The 19,658-nt window shown below is 43.1% G+C and overlaps 1 protein-coding gene across 2 annotated transcripts in view; it reads left to right on the forward strand.

Moving 5' to 3' along the window:
• Positions 1 to 1,642: 1,642 nt before the first annotated feature.
• VEGFC (vascular endothelial growth factor C) overlaps positions 1,643 to 19,658 on the forward strand; it is a 79,318-nt gene continuing 61,302 nt past the window's right edge. Inside the window, exon 1 of one of the 2 annotated variants that reach the window (XM_040556017.1) lies at positions 1,643 to 2,264. In XM_040556017.1, coding sequence (XP_040411951.1) covers positions 2,121 to 2,264 — 144 coding nt within the window. In that variant the 5' untranslated portion in view covers positions 1,643 to 2,120. The remainder of the gene's footprint in view (positions 2,265 to 19,658) is intronic. The other variant, XM_040556018.1, reaches the window with a different exon arrangement.

Consider the following 19,658-nt stretch of genomic DNA (forward strand, 5'->3'; position numbering starts at 1 on the left):
GCAATGAAGAGATGCTCCTTGCATGACACTCCATTGAAATATCTGTGCATGATTTTGTCACTTTCTGCAGCAATATGATGTTTCTGAGAGACTTTGGAGTATTTAAAACTCAAGCAAGTAATGCTGTGTTTCTGTTTAGATGGGTTTTGCATGCTGGAGTATGCTTACTGGCTTTAATCCTGTGCTTTGATCCATAGCACTGTAAGGGTCCATTGAAGAACAACAGGCTTTGTAAATTACTTATACTATTTGGTATCTTCATAGGGTTTTACTCAACTTCTACCACTGTCATCTATTCATTGCTTCACTGTGTCCTGGAGATATTAAATTGTTAGTGCTTCAATAACTTTGTAGTAACTATGAAAACTGTTTTAAAACATCTCTCTATCCAAACTCGAGATTTCATTCTGACTGCAAGTGAAGTGATTGCTTCCTAGCATCAAAACAATTCCTTTGTGCAGCAGCAAGCTGCAAAATGCCATTTTGAGAAGGGTAAGGAATGACACAGAAAGACCAGAAGGTGCCTACAGGCCTGCTAGAGCCCCCTGTGCGTAAGCCCTAGGATGGCGCTACCTGCAGAGTCACATACTGGGGCTCCCAAGGAGAGGAGCAGTGTAACATGAGCAGGGTGCCAGCAGCCAGCCAAGGCAGGCCGGGATCTGCCCACACAGCGTGTTCCCATATAGTCTTGTATCCAGAAGATGTTTACGAGGGATGCGGAACCGTTTGAAAAGCTTTTTAAACGTGTATGCGTTTCAATAACGCTCTTACATCAAGCAATGGTAGAACAGGGAATATAACTTCTTCCGTTTGCATAGCAGAGGTTTGGGCAGGCTGTTCTCTATTATTTCATTAGCACTGTGCAATTTGCTTTGGTTTAACGTTTGACTTTTTATTTTCTTGTAAGCTTTGATCAGTGTCACTGTAGCACAGCATCCGTGTTGTTTTACTTAGGACTCTGAACGGGGTGGCACTTCTGTTCCGAGGTGGCTCTGAGCTGTCATTGATAGGGAGGCTACAAATAAGTAAGAAATACTCTGTGGGGTATTCGGTTTTTCACTTGACGAATGTTTTCTCTCCAGCCAAAAACGCTGCATGCCTGCTACGCTCTCTCAAAGGGAGCTGCCAACGCCGCTCAACAAGTAGCTGGTTAGGATTAAAGGCAAATCTTGCAAAACTTCACACGGGCTCAGAGTGCATTGTAACCAACTTCATCCAGCGGTTTCGGAGCTGAACGCAGCCAGTGGGGAACTTTGATTCCCCCTCGGGGCTGGGACCTAGAGCGGGCGGTTTTTTTCTTTTTTTCTTTTTGGCGAAGGCTCAAGGCTTGGGGCTAGACAAGCCGGGCTCGGCCACCCGCATCTCCTGGGGCTCCCCCTCCTCCCCTCCGCTCTCCGGCGGAGCGGGGCCGCCTCTCCCGCGCTGCGCTCCGCTCCAGGGCCGCCGGCGGTAGGCGGCGCACCAGCAGCAGCGGCAAGAGGAGGAGGAGGAGGAGGAAGGCCGGCCCCCTCTCTCCGCCCGGAGGTGCAGGCAGAGGGCGCTTTCGCCATGCGCGACTCCAGGCGCCGCGCACCCCCCGGCCGCGCCGCCGTTGACAGGCGTCGGGCGAGCGCTGCGCGGAGCCGCGCGGAGCCCTGCGGGCGGGGCCGGGCCCCGCGGGAGGGCGCGCAGGGGCCGCGCCGCCAAGGGGGAGCTGCCGGCTGCGGGCGGCTGCTCCGTGCCGCTTTCCCTCCCTCCTTCCCTCCCTCCTTCCTTTCCTCCTCCTCCTCCTCCTCCTCTCTGCGCTTTCCACCTCCCCTGCTCCTGAGTGAGCGCGGCCTCGGATGTCCGGTTTCCTGGTGGGTTTTTCACCTGGCAAACTCCGGATAACTTCGGTGAGAATTCGCAAAGCGGCCGGGAAAGTTGGGAACTCCCCTGCAGGCGTCTAGGAGCTGCTGCTGCTGCTACCGCATCTTCTCCATCCCGCGGATTTTACTGCCTTGGATATTGCGAGGGGAGGGAGGGAGGGGGACAGGACAGCGAAAGCCAGGGTGGGGAGAGAGAGGACGAGAAGGAGCCCCGCAGCTCTGCCCGCATTCCTCCGCTCGCCCCGCGGCCCCCCGCCCTGCCATCTTATCACAATGCACTTGCTGGAGGTGCTCTCCCTCGGCTGCTGCCTCGCTGCCGGCGCCCTGCTCCTGGGACCCCGGCAGCCGGCCGCCGCCGCCGCCTACGAGTCCGGCCAGGGCTACTACGAGGAGGAGCCCGACGCCGGGGAGCCGAAGGTAAGGCCGTGCCCCGCGGAGGATGCCAAGCTCGCCCGTCGGGCCGCCGGGCTCCGAGCCCCTTCGGGTGCGCCGCTCGCAAGTCCTACCGGCGAGGAAAAGAGATCTGGGAGAAGGGGAGGAAAGGAAGGAGTGTTTTAGGAGGGAGGGAAAAGAAAAAAAGAAGGCTGCACAGCGAACAGCCCCGTTCCCGAAGAAACGCGAAGCGCCTGATGGGCAGCCCAGAGGCCGCGCGTCCCGGGCATGGGGATGAGGCCGTGCCCGGCAGCCGCAGCTTTCCCTGGGCCGGCAAAGCTCGGGGCTTCTCCGCTGAGGGCGAAGCTGGGGGGTCCCGGCAGCGCCGGCGGCTCCCTGGGGTGGGCTGAGGTGCGAGGAGCCCAGTGCTGCTGGAGGAAGGGCTGCGAGAAGCAGCTGGGCACAGGGATGGAGCAGCAAGGGAAACGTGGGGGACGGTGACAGCAGAAACAGAGACTTTCCACTTGTCGAAAGGTCTCTCTCGGAGCTATTGACACTTTGGATGACTTAGTGCTGCGTGACAGCACGTACAGAAGGTGTGACGTGACACACCAATCTGAACCTTGCCCAGGCATGCGGATCGGGACCTGCTTAAATCCTCCAGTTTCAATCACAGATACTTGCAGGGCTGCCTTAACTTCTATTTGCATAGGAAAATTTGTAACTTAGTGTTTGAGTACCTCTCAGCAGTCATTGTGGTTTTGCAGTTCTTGGTATGCTGATGCATAGAATGTGATTGTATAAGCATGTGACATTATTAGATAGACCTCTGAAGTCTGAGCTTTATAACAGCTCTTCCCCTCATCTCATTGTTTTTGAAGACTTGTGTCATGCTTTTGGAAAGCAATCAGGACCCAGTTCATTCGTTATTCACTTGGCGGGGGGAGTGTGTGGATTACAAGCTGAGCTGGTATTCTGACTTTTTTTCTAGGTTTGCAGCAATAGTTTTGATCTGGTTGAAGAAATAAATGTAATGTAACAGTGCTGTTTGTTTTACTGAGCGGGAGTTTTTACAGTAGCTACATGGGAAGTCAAGTTTTGACGGTGTACATGTTAGCTGTACGCTTATTTTGGATATCCAAACTGTTGCAGACCATATGTTGTTAACAGGCTTCGTGCATTTCAAGTAATATTCTATATGGAGAAGGTTGCTGAGTATGCTGTAGTCTCCCTCCAAATATTTCAATTACAGATGAATGTTATCAATTTTAATGTTCTAAATGCTAGTATGCTGCCAGCTCTCATATTACTTAAATGTTTATTAGGTACTCTTCAAATCTAAGTATTAAAAAATAGGAACACAAAATAAACCCAGCTGGTCACTTATCACTTAGGCTATTTATTTAAAAAAATGTGAAACTTAAAAAAGAGTAAAAATACCTCGACTCTCTCCAGCCTGTAACTGACTGTAAGCCAGTGAACTGAGTGAAACTGATGCTTGAGGTGTAAACCCTCAGACTACCTTGTGCTGGAAAGAAAAAATCAAAACTGGAGCACGGCGCATCCTTTGCACACTGAAGTGGCGGAGATCGAACAGCTGATTGTGAAGAAATGCCCCTGAGTGATGCCGTGTGTTCTCATGCATGTGTTGTAGGCAGTCACTGTGTTTCTTAAAGAAACTTCAAAGTCTTTCGGAGCTGCCGCTGTAGAGCATCATGCAGAAGTGCAAGCGTTCCCTGGAAAGAAGGGAACCGTGAGCAAACCAAAGGAAGAAAGGTCAAGAGACGGGGAAGTGAGTGGGATAGCATGTGTTAAGCAATTAAATTAACAGAAAAGTGTTTTAGTGCCTGGCTACTGGTGAGTAGCAGAGAGAGAGAGAGACTGTGCATCCCAGCAGGCTTAGTCATGTTGGGAGGCTTTAGCTGGGAGTTTGTTGCTTTTGATGGAACTGTTGGAGTGAGTGAGTATTGTGCATAGTTGTTGCTGTGACGAGAGAATGTAGGATGACTGTCTCAAGTAATTAGAAAGTATTAAGTAAACTGTATGTAATTGTTTCAAGGAAAATACGATTATATTGTCAGTAAAAAGACATTTGCTTGAACTTTCTGAACATGAATGGAAAATGCATGATCACTTCTGTTTGTAGATACTACGCTTCCTCTGGTTTAACTTTCCACCCTATACTGCTGCATTTTATACTGATGCCTAAGTGCAGGTCATACAGCCTTTTGGGTTGACTCTTTCATGACTTTTTTTATTCCTCTTTGCTTCCTATTTTAAGAAGGTCAGCTTTAGAAACATTTTTTTAGAGTGTGGGTGAAGTTGACGGTCCTCCACCACAGGAGGCAGAAAATAGCGTTGTGTTTTTACGCAGGTGAGTGTTATATATTAGTTATATTAGTTTTGTCCTGGAGATGTGCAGCAACTTGGAAGCATTACAGATAAAAATAGTAGCGCTTCTTCATATATAGCTCTTAAAAGGGCATGCTCTGCTGCAGCTGGGCACTGATAAGCTTGTGCAACACTGCCTCCTCTCCCCCCCCCCCCTTTTTTTTTTTTTTCCTTCAGCCATAGGGTAGTGTTCATTATTTGACAAGATTACAGGGCCCAGATTAAGACTTCTCAGATGAACTGTCTGATCAGTGGATGGGGAGTGACCCCTGCCCGTAAATCATCTCCTTTGGATTTCCTGCATGGCCAGGGAGTTCCCCCAGCATGCAGAACCTCATGCAGCTGGCTCTGCCACCTTGCCCCCTGGCACGCAGCCGTGTCCCCAGCGCTTTGTGCCTTTGGCACGTCTTTGAGTCAGCAATGTGCAGCAAATATGTGCTGTCTATCCAGGAGGTCAAAGTGTACTTAATAATAATACCTTATTGTTTGCCGAAAGCTTAAAAATGACCTGGAGGGGCGATGTGGGCATTTTGGGTATGAACTAAAATTCTGAAGTTACTGAAATGAAGGCGTGACAGTGGCATGTACCTAGACTGAATTAATGGGAGTGTGGTAACAATAGCAGGAATAGGTTATTATGGTAACAATAATGGTAACAGTAGCATGGTAACAATAGCGGGAAAAAAGCTAGTGACACAGCTAGGAAGGCTTGCTGAAGTTGCACCTTCGTCTTGCTACGTAGTCAAACTTTTGGGATTATGTGGCAATGCAAAAGTAGTATTGATTGATCGTTCCACATTGGTTTAGGAGGTTTGAAACTATAAATACCCAAGAATTCTTAGTTTTGCATTAAAATATGAATAACAACTGAAAATTTGAATTTATTTGACTGTTTTTAGGTGTGTCCCTGAAAGTGGCAATGGGGCCTCTCTGTGCAGACAGCCATACAGAACAGTCTTTGTGCTTTGATTTTGTGGATTTTTTTTTCTTTTTCCCTCGTCAAAATAGGTGCCCTTACGTGAGCTCCCTTTATCTTGGATGTTATCTCAGCTGAGACATACCTTTATCATCTTAATTATATTTTAAATCTGACCTAATCATAACATGCTGCTAGTTGATGGCTAATGGTGTTTAAATACCATTCATGTGGGAGTGGGAGGAAAGCAGTCTGTCAATTTCTGAGATTTCTTCCTTTCCCTACATCCTGATGGTGTAATCTCAAATCTACCGTGTCATAGCCAGCTCTAAGTTTATGAAGTGTGCCTTACTCTGTGCCTTGATGCTTGCTACGCACATTGGTAAGAGGTGAGGCTGGATTTTCCATGCTGCTGGAGCACTGCTACTTTTCATAAACCTCATGCCCAGTAGTCAAGCAGTGCTAAAATGACTAGGCAGAGAGAAGGTTATTTTTTAATGCTGTTACTATTTTGTCTCCAGCAACTTTCCTTTTTATAAATGTGGCCACTCTCTTTTCAGATGAACATGCAAAGATGCTGTCTTTTTGGGAGGCATGACTTGTATCAAATGCAACTAGATGAACCTGAGGAATGTAATAGGACCTATTGTGAAGACTAAGTACAGCTTCTGCAAGTGAAATTGTTAAACCTTTGCCTAGCTTTTTCTGTGAGGAGAGTACAATACTAAGCTCCAAGAGCTCGTGGCACTTCCTAGTTCTTGGTGTAAGTATGTGCATTCCTGGGTATCTTGTGTAAGCACACTTATGTGTCTGTGAGGGATTTCATAGGATTGCTGCTGACAAATAACTGCATTTCTGAAGGCTCTAAAAAAAAAAAAAAGCCTGAGTATTATTTTAACTAACTGCAGTATTTGAAGGCTTACAGAAACATCCCTTCAAAAATATTATTTTTAAGCTCATTTAGGTTCAATGTCTTTTGAGCTTCTGCATGTTCTCCAAGGGTGTGTGTTCACTTAATTTACAAAAAAATAAACCAAGACTTGCCGTTCTTGCTGTTGTAGCTAGAGTGGTGGTAATAATCATCTCCCATTGATACTCTGCATCCAGAATAGGAAGTCTGCCTAGAACCTCATGTTCAGCTGCTGCTTTTCTGAATGTGGTCAGCGATTCATTAAAACAAAATGCTTGGAACAAAGGAAATCCATATGAAGTCAGACTGGTATCCTATCAAGTTTAATATCCTTGTTTAATGTAAAAAATGTGCTACAGCTGTTTGTAGAATGAATTATAAGAAATTCCAAGTAAGGTTGTTATTTGAAAGATGTAAGCTCCTTCAAAGTTGCATAAGAGTTAAATATCTTATAAAGTCTTGAATTTAGTGTAGTAACTGGGATAAGTATAATTGTTTCATTAACTATTATAAATATTCAATGGCTGTACTTTGGGAGGAGGGGATTTCCATCCTGATTTTTAACCTGAGTGATGTGTAAGTACATTGCATATATAAGGATCTGCATCAAAGACAGTAATGGCTGCATAAATTGCAACAGAGTTTTAATTTAAAACATTGATAGCTTAGAGGAATCACGAAGGGGCTGTCTGAATTCTTATTTTGTATGAATTTGTCAGCTTTTTTTCATAGTATTAAAAAATTGTTTTCTGTTTATGTCACCAGAAGTTTTTCTGATGACTCAATAATAATGCATTGCTCTATTTTCTCTCCTTTGTTGCATTTCAGAATTTAGTTATGAAGTAACTAAATCATAAGTCATTTACTCTTTGTTCTTATGTTGTCATCATTGTAAATCAATCTCTTTATCTCTTTCGTAATTTTTTTTTAATTTTCTTGATTTTCTTTAGCCATCTTTCTAAGATGGCTAAAACTCCTTGCAGATATTTAGAGACTTTATTTGCTGGTGGAGTGAATGAGTATTTTGGTAAGGTGCTCCAGTTAGCAAAGTAACCAAGAGGAATGCAGTTCATTCAGAAGGAAAATAAAAAGCACAAGAAAAAACACCTGACAACTGGAGAAAAAAAATCTAATAGTAGTAGTTAGTAGATTTTGGCTAGGCTGTAGTTCTCCCCAGGTATGGTTGACTTCTGTTTTTGTCATCTTACAGGATGGGTTGTCTTCCTAGGAGTGGTTACTGTGTATTACAGAAGTAGTAGTTTATCTTTTGTATGGAATTCTTGGTTCCTTGATTGGGGTTAACTTCAATAAAAATTGACTGTGGAAGTTAATGACACAAGTTATCTGATATCGCCGTCACCCTGAACCCTGTTGAAAGTGTTTCAAATCCTGTTCCTCATAAAAGAGAGCGAGGCTTTTTGTCCTGGGTAAGGGAAAAAAAAATATTGGCAAAGAGTTTGGAGAACTCTTGGAAGACACCAGATGGCTGCAGGGGGCAGTGGTGTTTGTGTCTGGTGTCATAGATGTTGCTTCCCGTACGTTACCCTTGCATGCTTGTGGCTGTGTTGTGACATAAGTAATTTCAACAATGAGATGTCATCTGCCTGTGTCATCCAGAGCTAAGTCCTTTACACCATAAAATGTTTTTGTTCTTTGACTTATCCAAGAGCTGTGCTCAGCTGCCAGAGAAGAGAGAACAATTCAGCAGAGGGGATTACTTCTTTGCACAGTAGTAGTGCTTGATAATTTCCAGTCTTTTTCCAAAGGAGATCCCTAGCACCCCCCACGTGTGAAAATTTCCAGGACTTCGTAAAGATGTAAAACTGTAGATTTCCTACTAGAGGTTATTCAGAAGAAGCAAAAGTAGTCCCTAGCTGCCCTTCAACTTTCTTTGACTGCAGAATTTGTCAGACCTGAATGTATTTGTGGTGGACTGCTCCAGCTGTCTAGAGTGTACTTGCCGCATCACACTATTTAGAGCCAAGTTGCAATACTTAGAGCCAAGAGAAAAACTGGCCAAGTGAAACTTCACACGTTAGCTGCTATCTACTTACTCATGTTTGTGATTTGGGGGTTTTATGGGTGTGGTTTTTGGTTTTCCAAATTGGCCAAGAGAGATGCAGCTAGTAGTAACTTCTGCAGTCTGCTGGAAAAAAAAAAAAAACATTCTCATCAGATAAACAAGGAAAAGCAATTGTAGAGGTTGAGGTATTACTTCCAGGTCAAACATTAGTTTTGGCAGAGCTTTTGTAATTCTGATACAAGAGCCATTCCCTCCTTTTCCAAATAAGTGGCTTAATGTTTGTTACCTCCAAGTATCTGTATACACAGCCATGTGAGGAAAGTTGATGGTTGTTGTGTGAGATGTGCTGCCAACAGATGTTGAGATCCAAGTTCCTGCTCCACTGACTCTAATCCCAATTTTGTGGGATTCTCACTGGTGAACTGGTTGAGGGCAGCTTGCAGGGATTCCCTTTTATGAGCCCCCTGGGACCCAAAGCCAGCCCAAGCTGACAATGCTGTGAACATGTTTTCATGCTCAAGGTGCTCATAAGCACCAAGACTGGGAGCTGTGGACTTTTTTCAGAGAATCACAGAATCGTCTAGGTTGGAAGAGACCTCCAAGATCATCTAGTCCAACCTCTGTCCTAACACTAACAAGACCTCCACTAAACCATATCACTAAGGACTACATCTAAACGTCTTTTAAAGACCTCCAGGGATGGTGACTCAACCACTTCCCTAGGCAGCCCATTCCAATGCCTAACAACCCTTTCAGTAAAGAAGTTCTTTCTAATATCCAACCTAAACCTCCCCTGGCGCAACTTTAGCCCATTCCCCCTCGTCCTGTCACCAGGCACGTGGGAGAATAGACCAATCCCTACCTCGCTACAACCTCCTTTAAGGTACCTATAGAGAGCGATAAGGTCTCCCCTGAGCCTCCTCTTCTCCAGGCTGAACAATCCCAGCTCCCTCAGCCACTCCTCGTAAGACTTGTTCTCTAGACCCCTCACCAGCTTCGTTGCCCTTCTCTGGACTCTCTCGAGTACCTCCATGTCCTTCTTGTAGTGAGGGGCCCAAAACTGAACACAGTACTCGAGGTGCGGCCTCACCAGGGCCAAGTACAGGGGGACAATCACTTCCCTAGACCTGCTGGCCACACTGTTTCTTATACAAGCCAGGATGCTGTCGGCCTTCTTGGCCACCTGAGCACACTGCTGGCTCATATTCAGCCGACTATCAACCAATACTCCCAGGTCCTTCTCTGCCAGGCAGCTTTCCAACCACTCATCTCCCAGCCTGTAGCTCTGCTTGGGGTTGTTGCGCCCCAGGTGCAGGACCCGGCACTTGGCCTTGTTGAACTTCATACAGTTGACCTCGGCCCATCGGTCCAGCCTATCCAGATCCTCCTGCAGAGCCTTCCTACCCTCGAGCAGATCGACACACACACACCTAACTTGGTGTCATCTGCAAACTTACTGAGGGTGCACTTGATCCCCTCATCCAGATCATCGATAAAGATATTAAAGAGGACTGGCCCCAGTACTGAGCCCTGGGGGACTCCACTAGTGACCGGCCTCCAACTGGATTTGACTCCATTCACCACAACTCTTTGGGCCCGGCTGTCCAGCCAGTTTTTAACCCAACGAAGTGTACGCCAGTCCAAGCCACGAGCAGCCAGTTTCTTGAGGAGAATGTTGTGGGAAACGGTATCAAAAGCCTTACTGAAGTCAAGGTAGACCACATCCACAGCCTTTCCCTCATCCACTAAGCATGTCGCTTTGTCATAGAAGGAGATCGGGTTCATCAAGCTTGGTTTCACACTTATTTGCACTTAAAAGTGCTCTAAAAATTGAACTCCAGGAACTGCCTTGTCCAGGTGTTCTCACTTTGAGCTGTATACATATTATAGAAACTTAACATGGAGAAAGAAAAAATTCTGAATAGCTTAAAACATAAGGAGAGCCTAAACCAAAGAAAACTTTAAGGGGAAATGTGCTTGAACGGCTTTGCTTTCATTTATTCATTTGGGGGTGGGATGGGAGAAGTATTTCCACAATTCTTGGACGTTATTTTGGTATGTTTTAAAAATAAAAACCAGAATTTCTCTGGAAATCTTGCCTTTAGAGCTCTGAGAACTCACCACAGACTTGATCTGTCACTCTTCTTGACCAACATCTGCTAAGTTTTGCAAACTGCGGCAGCGTTGTATTTTCTGTAATCTGGAGACTAAGATGACACCATGACACTGGAAGTCAAAAAAAAAAAAAAAAAAAAAGAAGGCATTTGCCTTTCTTATCCCTAAAATGGTAGTTTATTTGATGTAATACTGATGACAAAAATCTCTGCTTGCTTCCAGTCTCTCTGTTACTTGGAGAACACCACTCCTACTATTTCTCTTTATTTCTAATGCAGAAAAAGCAAATTATGTAACATCAGTTGTTCTGGTTATGGATGTTTGTATCTGGCAGCAGATAAACTTGATAGAAAAAAACATTGACTGTGAATGTAATAGTGCCAAGACTCTAGATAGAGACAGTGTGTATCCCTTTTGTAGAATTCCTACTTACGGTTAGATTGACAGAGTAATTAACTAAGGAAACTAAGAGATGTACTTGTGAGGTAGCGGCTTACTGACATTTGTCTCTTGCCTAGGGACAGATGTTTCCAAATAAAAGCAGAGTCTATGACTTCCTCTTCTCCCCGTCCATTCCCCAACAAATCTTGCATAACAGGCAGAATGCTGCTGTGATACAAACATAACCATTTACTTCATGTTTTTTTTTTATTTTATTTTTTATTCATGGATGTCAAGGCACTCTTGTTAAGATTTCAATATTTCTTTTTGGTAAGGATTTTTTTTTTAATTTCCTTTGTATCTTCAGTATTGAATATTCTGTTATTTGGAAGAAGTCAGATAACCTTGCTAATAATCAGCAGGCTGTTATTGTTGAATCACTAGGTTCAGTAAAGATGGAGAAGTGTTTTTTCCAGGAAGAAAGATAGCAATGGGCAATTATTTTGTCCTTCCACTTGGGTGTGTTTCTGGCTGGCTAGAGAGGAACAAAATGTCAGTTTCATTTTAAAATACCAAGAATCATGATGTACGGGCTGCTGGGCACAGCTTTTAGGAGAACATTAACAGTGACATGACTGCGTATCATGACTGTTGGCCTGTGACCTTTCTAAAGTTTCATATCCTTTCACAGAGGTTTCATCTAAACTGTCAGGCAGCAGAAGCCAAGAAGTTAGGCTCAGAATGAAATTCCCAGGGGATCTCCTTGCTGGACCATTAGTGGTGCTGAATCTGGGGCTTCTGCCTTGTGTTCCCAGGTGTACCTATGGCATGAGAACATACTTTATTGAACGTACAATTCAGAAAGGTCTGCTCAGTTGCTGCTCAGCCAGTGACACTGTAGCGCTAGGCATGTGAAATGGTCTGGACCCTGCTTAGGAGGAATTTGCTGTGTCTGTGCTGGGGAAGGTGGGTTTGATAACAGTCTGGGCTCAGGTGAAGATCAGGCTGTCTCCGAATAGCAGATTGGGTTATATAGTGGTGTCTTTGCAGGTACAGTTCCTTCCCAGGACCATGGCACTCAAAAAGACTAAATGCAGCCTGTGCAACTGAAAGGGGTGGAAAGTGATGGGTGGAAAAAATGCTTGCTTTTTCTGTTGTTTTTTCTCCTTACCCAGTAAGAGCCTACCTATTTAGCCCTGATCATCAACTGTGAGGAATGATCAGGATCCTTAAGATTAATGAGGACCCTGCTTCTTTTCTTCTCTGTGTGGCTGGGTCAGTGAGTGATCAAATCGCTAGAAACAAATGAAAGGAGTAAAGCCCTGGAGAGGAGTTCTGAGTACTTTCTTTTTCCAAATAGCAATGGAAGGACTGATAAGGCAGTAAAAGCATATTGAACTGCGATCTTGCAGCAGGAAGTAGGGGGGGGAAGTAGCAGGGAAGGATTTTCAGAAGCCAGGACCACATTCTTCAAAGGAAGGGAGAATTAGGCTGCTTTATTGCATGAGGTAGAACCAAAGAGTTAAGCAAACTCTGAACAGTTATTATTAATCTGGATTAATAGCATTAAAAATGTCTTTGTAGTAATGAAACTCTTTGAATATCTTAGCATAGCTAACAGTTTCAGAAAATTAATGAAACTTTCAAATCCTCATCTCTTATGACAGATGGATGATCTGTGTTTTTCTCTTGAGCCTTTAAGTAGCTGCTTTACTCCATGATTAGTTGGCTTGTGGTATGTATTTTGAGTATTGAAGTGACATAAGAGTAGAAGAACGGTGGCTGTACCTGGTCAGACAAAATGCCTGGTTAGCCCTTTATGCTTTTCAATAGTATCCAACGTGGGTGACTTCATTGCGCAGCCCCTGCTGCACACCCGCTAAGCCCTGCTGAAGTGACACGGGATGACTTGGAGAGCGATAACATTCTTGTCAGAGACCTCGTGCATGGGACATGATGAGGAGCAGTCTGTCATGCTCCCCTCTTCTCCCCCAGTTTGTTCCACCTGTAGCCATGGGCACGTCTCTCCTTGCAGGAAGACATTTCCCACTGAGTCCTGATCCCCAAAAATTTCTTTTCTAACCTCTATCTGGTGAGCTGCCCTGATGCCCCCCTGCGCATAGCATCCAGCTGGTTTGTCCCCAAGTCATTCCCTAGAAACAGCTCAGCAGGTTCATGAGCTGTTTGCTTTGTTTCTTCTCCTTTGTGTCCCGCAGAGCGAGCTCAGGGGAATGTCTGCGGCCCTGGTGTATGAGCATGTACTTGCTGCTGGTTCCATGGCCAACTGGGGACTTAAGCTGGAAAATTTTGACAGCAGGCATTGGCAGGGGCAGTGGAGAGAGATGTTCGCAGAGTCCTGTGCTCATGATGTTTTTTGGAGTGAGAGGGCAACCATGGCAACATGCACCTGGCTGCAGCCACTCTGCTGGCCCTTCCAGTACCTCTTAGGTTGTTTTTTTGGCTGGGCTTTTTCTTTCCTTTTTTATTTATGCCCTTACCACCCAAGGCCTTGCCAAATTACAGGACCTACTTGACAACCTCCTTCTGAGCACAAGAAATGGAAAGTGTCACTACATGCTTACAGACTGCTGGCAGCAGGGCAGCCTGTGGGCTTCTTCCCCTTAAATGATGGGGAGAGGTATTTTTCTAATGTTTCACTTGACTTTTCTCCTGTGTGTTATCCCACACAGAGGCTTTTGACATCAACACCTTTTTGTATTAAGAAGTTTAGTTTTGAGTGGCTGTTCTGCTTGTTTATATGTACATATAAATGATATATATATATGTATAAAACAACAATGAAACTGAAAGAAGTTTGTCTTGAGCCTGACACTTGTGAGTTATGTACGAATCTTCCCTAGTCCTTATCCTAGACAGAGCAGGGAGCAATTCTGTCCATGCCACTTGTGATTTTACTGAGTTCTCTCCTTAGTAGTTCTTTTCCTGGCTAACAGTCTTTCATTTATATAACCTGGTTTTGGTAATGAAGCTGTTCCTTACCTTTGATCATCTGACTTTATACCTTTCCTAATTCTCTGTAAGATGGCAGAACAAGGAGAGGGGAAAGCCAGGAGTGCCTGCGGTATTCCGGATATGGGACACCACGGATGTGTGTAGGAACACAATGATGTTTTGTTCTTTTCCCTAATAATTCCACTTATTTTAAGTCTCTTGATTGGAGAGTATTTCGTAACATGTCCAACAGAAGTATGATTAAAGTGCCTCTTCTAAAGAAGTTTTAAAAGTATTTATATTGAAGAATTGGATGGGGGAAGACATTTTGTAGTTATTTACTTCCTCAAAATTCTCATAAAAGCTGTTCTTAGAGGCCTGTGTTAAGACAATGTACGGTTATTTAACCTATATGTTCATAGTGCTTTGAGTTTTTCTGCCTGCCACATGCGCACGAGAGAGGTTTAGCAGGACTAGCTATCTTCTGAGTTATAAACCATGAGTTGTATATTTAATGTTCCTAATGACTTTTTTTTTTTAAGAAATGAGGTGTGTTCTCAAAATAATCTGTGAAATATACCAGCAACCTTGTAAAGGTTGTCTATACCAGTTAACAATAAAATGTGACTCTCAGGCAAGATTTATGAGAGCTTGGTTATATGCACTAACTAGGTGCGTTTGACTAAGCAAATTTATCTTGAACCTACCCCTCCATGCTTGCAAATTTTTAGATTTGTGCCAAGCCTGGCCTAAAGCATCAAATGTACGAAATGCCCTTCTGAGGCAGACTAATGGTTTGCCTAGACAAGTGTTTTGCCTCTAACAGTCTCAGCAGAGCGTGCTGTTTAGGGAGAACACTTGGGCTTAGTCTCTTTCTGCAAGTCACTCACTCATACCCTGCTAACATTCATAGTTGTTGGACTAAGGATATTAGAGGATACATCTCTGCCCCTTCTCTTTTAGTATCTGTTTACGGATATCTTGTCCATGGATTTGTCTAGGTTCATACTGAAGACAACACAAATGGTTAGTAGATTTAGAGCTACTTCATGCCACGACTGTGACAGGAGTGTCTCTGATTTTGATGACCGGCAATATTTGTAAAGTGTTGGGGTTTTTCAGTTTGTTTGTTTTCTGAAGTTTATATTCTCTGTTGTTTTATTTATTTATTATTATTATTCCTTTAAATCTTGTGTATCACAAGAATCAAACACAAAAGTAATTTTCAGTAGTGAGAGAATAAAATGCTTGTTTGGGGATCTGGGATATGTGTATTGAGATTTTCAAAGTCTAAAGAAGAAACATAAGTGTTATTTGATTCTTTCAAAAAATACTTCAATCAAATACAAATGTATTTTGTCCAGTCACAGGGATTAGGGCCAATGTCAAATTGCTATCTCCCACCCCTCACAACCGCTTTCATTGAGAAGCCACTTTTACTTTAAGCTTTAGATGTTTATTACATGCACAATGTCTTTTCAGTTCCTTTCTGCCTGGGGTTTTGACAACTTTGTACAGAACTTTTCCAAAGGACTACAGTACTTTCCCAGAGTACTACAGGTCAGAATCAAAATCTGGGCCTCTTTAGAAATGCTTTGTTGATGGGAACTTTTATTATGGGATTTGTTTGTAGGAACTTCCACGTTCCAAATGTCACTTGGTGAGCACAACTGCAGTACACTGAGTATAGGGGTAAAGCAGAAGATCCTGTCTTGGTCTTGATGCCCTACTCCATTTAAAAATACAGGAAGAGTTGCAGGGATATTTAGAGAAGGAAAGTGAAGGAGTTGGATCGTCCACACTTGAGTCCCAAATTTCTGTTCATTCCCCCTATCTCCTTTTCCAGGAGGAAGGAAAAGGTAAGGGAATTAAGGGAAACCTTTCAGGTAAGGGTTATATAATATGAACTTCAGAGGGTATGCAGCATTACCCCTTTAGAAATGTCTGTATTATCCCAAAGAAGATTCTTAGTTCATCTAGGCTTTTTCTTAATGGTGGATATCTTTCTTTTCCCTCAGTAGAGAAGTAAAATTTGGTCCTCTGAGGAAATTGTGCATTTTGTTAAGGATCCCCAGGGCATATATGTTTAAATCCATATGATCATCTTTGAGATGTTGTCTGGCAAGTGATACAGTGAATAAAATGGAAGTTAGTCTTTTCTGAATAATCCTCAGCTTCTTATTCTAAGTCTCTGTTCCATGTTTGTGCTAACCTATTGCATTTTGGTATTGTTCTACATATTCTTTTTTAGAACTCTGAAAACTGTATTTGGAATAACTTCGATTTTATTCTTTTTTCCTCCATAAATAACATGTACAATAAATTCCTCAAAATCCCTGTTATAGTCTTTATCATATAGTCCCTAATTTACAGATTATCTATTTAACAAATACACTTGTAAAGACTTACATTTTTATAATCACTGTATATTTAACTTTTCAACTGCCTGATGAGGAAGCTATAAAATTGAAAGTTTATTCTGAGCCAGAGCGGGGTGTGTTCATTAGCTAACTGGTTTCATTAGAATGGGAATTTCCTTTCTATTTTATGGGTTACAGTGCAGTGTTGAGAGATTTAAAGTCAAGGCAAAGTCTTGCTAAGATATGGAATTGCTTATCTTATCATAAAACTTGCACTGATATCTGAGTAGTAATCTTAAAATAGAAATGGAATTAGTAAACATTGCTTTTGGTAATCATTAAAGTGACTGACAAATAACTGGTAAGCAGTGGGTAAGAATAGTTTTTGTATGAAATTCAATGTCCTTCTATAAAATTAGAATTGTTTTGCAACCAGTGTCCTGATACTCAGAAATGGAAATACTTTAGCTGGATCAAAATATTGGCTTCAAAGTCTTCTGGAAGATTGAAAGAAAAACAAACAAATTCTACAACCTGTCTGGCTCTACTCAATGATGATCATAACAAAGAAATTTCTACCACTCATTTTGGGGGCAATTTCTCTATTTTACTCCAAACTCTGGCAGAGCTGTACCTGGGAAAGACAACTCTAGAATTCTAGAATATATATATATAATCTTATTTATTTGTTGTTGTTACTGAAATTTTGCTTTTTTGAGTAAAATAGGTTTTTATTTGGCAGCAAAATTACCTGTTGAACTTTTTATATTTTTTATGTGTAAGAGGTTACAATATATGAAGTAAAAGATGAAGGCAGAACTCTACATAGAAGTAGTTCTTTTGTTAGTATAACATGATCTGATCTTCACTTTATATTTACCACTTTTTTCTTATATATGTATAAAGTTTAGTGATATTGCAGTGAAGGGCTGGTAATACTGGACCACATTGCTAATTTAACTAGATTTAGCTAGTCATCCATGCTTCCTGCAGGAGGTGGCCCAGGATCAGGGAGAACCAGGGAGGTATTGTTAATGAAGTTTGTAACCAGGTTAATTACTGCAATAACATTAATTCTGCTTCTGAGCAGCTAAAATTATCCTGATTGCACAGCCATCCCATCCCTTGGTTGGTTATTATGTGTTCATGTCGAATGGAGGCAGTTGTCCAAAATGCTTTCTATAGAAGTACTCTAAATAACATGTGATCTATATTAAACTAAGGAAGAACGTGTAAGCAAGTACTTGCTTCCCTTCTACTTTGTACCCAGGCTGTCAGTGACATGAGTTCAGCATCTAGAAACCTTTCTCTTGCTATGCTGAAGATTTAGGGTTGCTATTTTGCTGTCATTCCACATGGGTAATGTGCCACCCTAAAGCCAAGATACATCTACCTATATAATAGTACTGATGGACACTGCAACTGTAAATATATGTAGTATATGAAAATATATACTAGTTTGCTATTCCAATAAAAATCGAGCATTCAGAAGTTACAAAATGCCAGAATTAAAACTGATGCTAGAATTAAAACTTTAATTTTAAAGTTTTTATTTTTTTTTTCAATGTTATGTTAACACTTTGGAGTTGAGTAATTTCCAGGGACTTTGAAAAGACTACCAAAAATGCTCCCAGTTGTATCATCTGTACCTGATACCGTGTTTTCATTGGGCATGGGCCTGTGTGACCAGCTTCCAGGAGTGCTGGGAGCTCTGTCCTCCTTTCCCTGCTGCCACCCACATCCCGTTTGGTTTCACCCACCATATTCAGCCTGTTCCTCTGTCTGGCACAATGGGGCTTGGGGTTAGGAGGTGCTAAACCACACCAGCCTAGCTGCTTCCACCTCCTTCACCACAACATGTTAGCTGTGCTGAATGTAATCTGGGAGCTGTGAATTTGTAAGGAAACTGATCCATCTGAAGAGATGGAAGCCCATGTCTTAAGAACCTTTGTGTCTGGACCCCTTTCCCCCACAACATATACTCTCCAAGGCAGCACTGTGTAAATCCTAAAGCAGCTGAGGGGGGCAGCAAGCTGTAGCTTTAGGCTTCTGTCTTTCACCTCTGCCATTGAGCAGCTCCTGTGTTCTAAATCTTGTGCCAATTCCATGCTGCTGCCTTGACTACTTGTTTCCCTTCTTCAAACCGTGGTTTAAGCTGATCTCTCCCTATCCCTCCCTGCCTGTACCTAACCCTCTAACCTTTAATTACCTTTTATTCATGCAGATAGATGCCAACTAAGCTGCACCAGGCTGACGCAGCTCTTCTCTGATCCCTTCGGCTCTGTATCTGCATGTAGCAAATTCATTCCCAACTCAGGTTGCTGCTCAGTGCCCGTATCTCCCTCACTAGCTTCAAATCACAGCACTTTTTTCTTACTTCCCTGGCTCTTTCCTCTGACATCCAGTTGCAAGCTCTAGTTCCCTTCCCTCTCCCGGTGTCCTTCCTTTTTTACCATCTTCCTCTCAGGGCAGACTGAGCCTTTTTCTGCTTTCTATTCCCTTACACTCAGGTTTCCCCCATTTATCTGCCTGCTCTGGAATTGCCCAAGAGAGAAAAATCTCACTTCTGTCATCTTATAACCAGCTGCAGGCCAGAGCTCTACACATACAGGAAGACTTCTTCAGCAGCTTCAGGGAGAGCCTACTGATCCTTGGTTCAAGCTTTCTTGTTTTAGCAGAGCAATCTGCCAAAGGTTCTGTTGGACATTTGTGAGCTGCAATGGTTAGAAAACTTATTTGTTGTGCAAGTTTTGCTAAAGATAATAAAGCATGCCTGTAAGGCACCCTCTGTGTTTCTTTCTCTTCTCTATCACTCCTCTGTCAGTTTAAGATGCTACACATCTCCAGAGAGGAGGCTGCACAGTTTTAATGCGGACAAAAAGCAGGCTTTAGGACAGATCCACACTGGAAAAAATTGAGGTTCAGGTTAAAGTCTGTCAAAATCTTTGAATAAACAACTAGAAACAAGGTTTTGTAAGTGGAAAAATAGGACCAGGTCCAGCTGAAATTAACAGCTTAACCCAGTGATGTTTGGTACTGCTAGCCAAAACAGCATTCCTGTTGCCCACCTGCTTATTTGTCCCTGCTGGAGAGCTAATGTAAGCCTGTTGGGCCACATTTTCAGTCTGTTTTACCTCTTGACTTCAGGTGTACACAAGGACATGGAGGGGGTGCAGGAATAAGCGGCTGGGAGCAGATGGAGCAGAGCATTGCTTGTGGCGTTAGCCCAGGGTGTTTGTTGAGCAATAACTTCAGATCATAGCGGTACAACTAACTCTGTCACGAGGGCCTATTTTCTTTTTATTTTGCAATGCACTATGAAAAAATAGCCTTAGAGCAGAAAATATCTTGAAGGAGGCAGTAATCCTTTGAAAAACACCTGTGGTTATTG

The sequence above is a fragment of the Cygnus olor genome, chromosome 4, assembly GCF_009769625.2.
Source record: "Cygnus olor isolate bCygOlo1 chromosome 4, bCygOlo1.pri.v2, whole genome shotgun sequence".
In the NCBI taxonomy this organism is placed as follows: Eukaryota; Metazoa; Chordata; class Aves; order Anseriformes; family Anatidae; genus Cygnus; species Cygnus olor.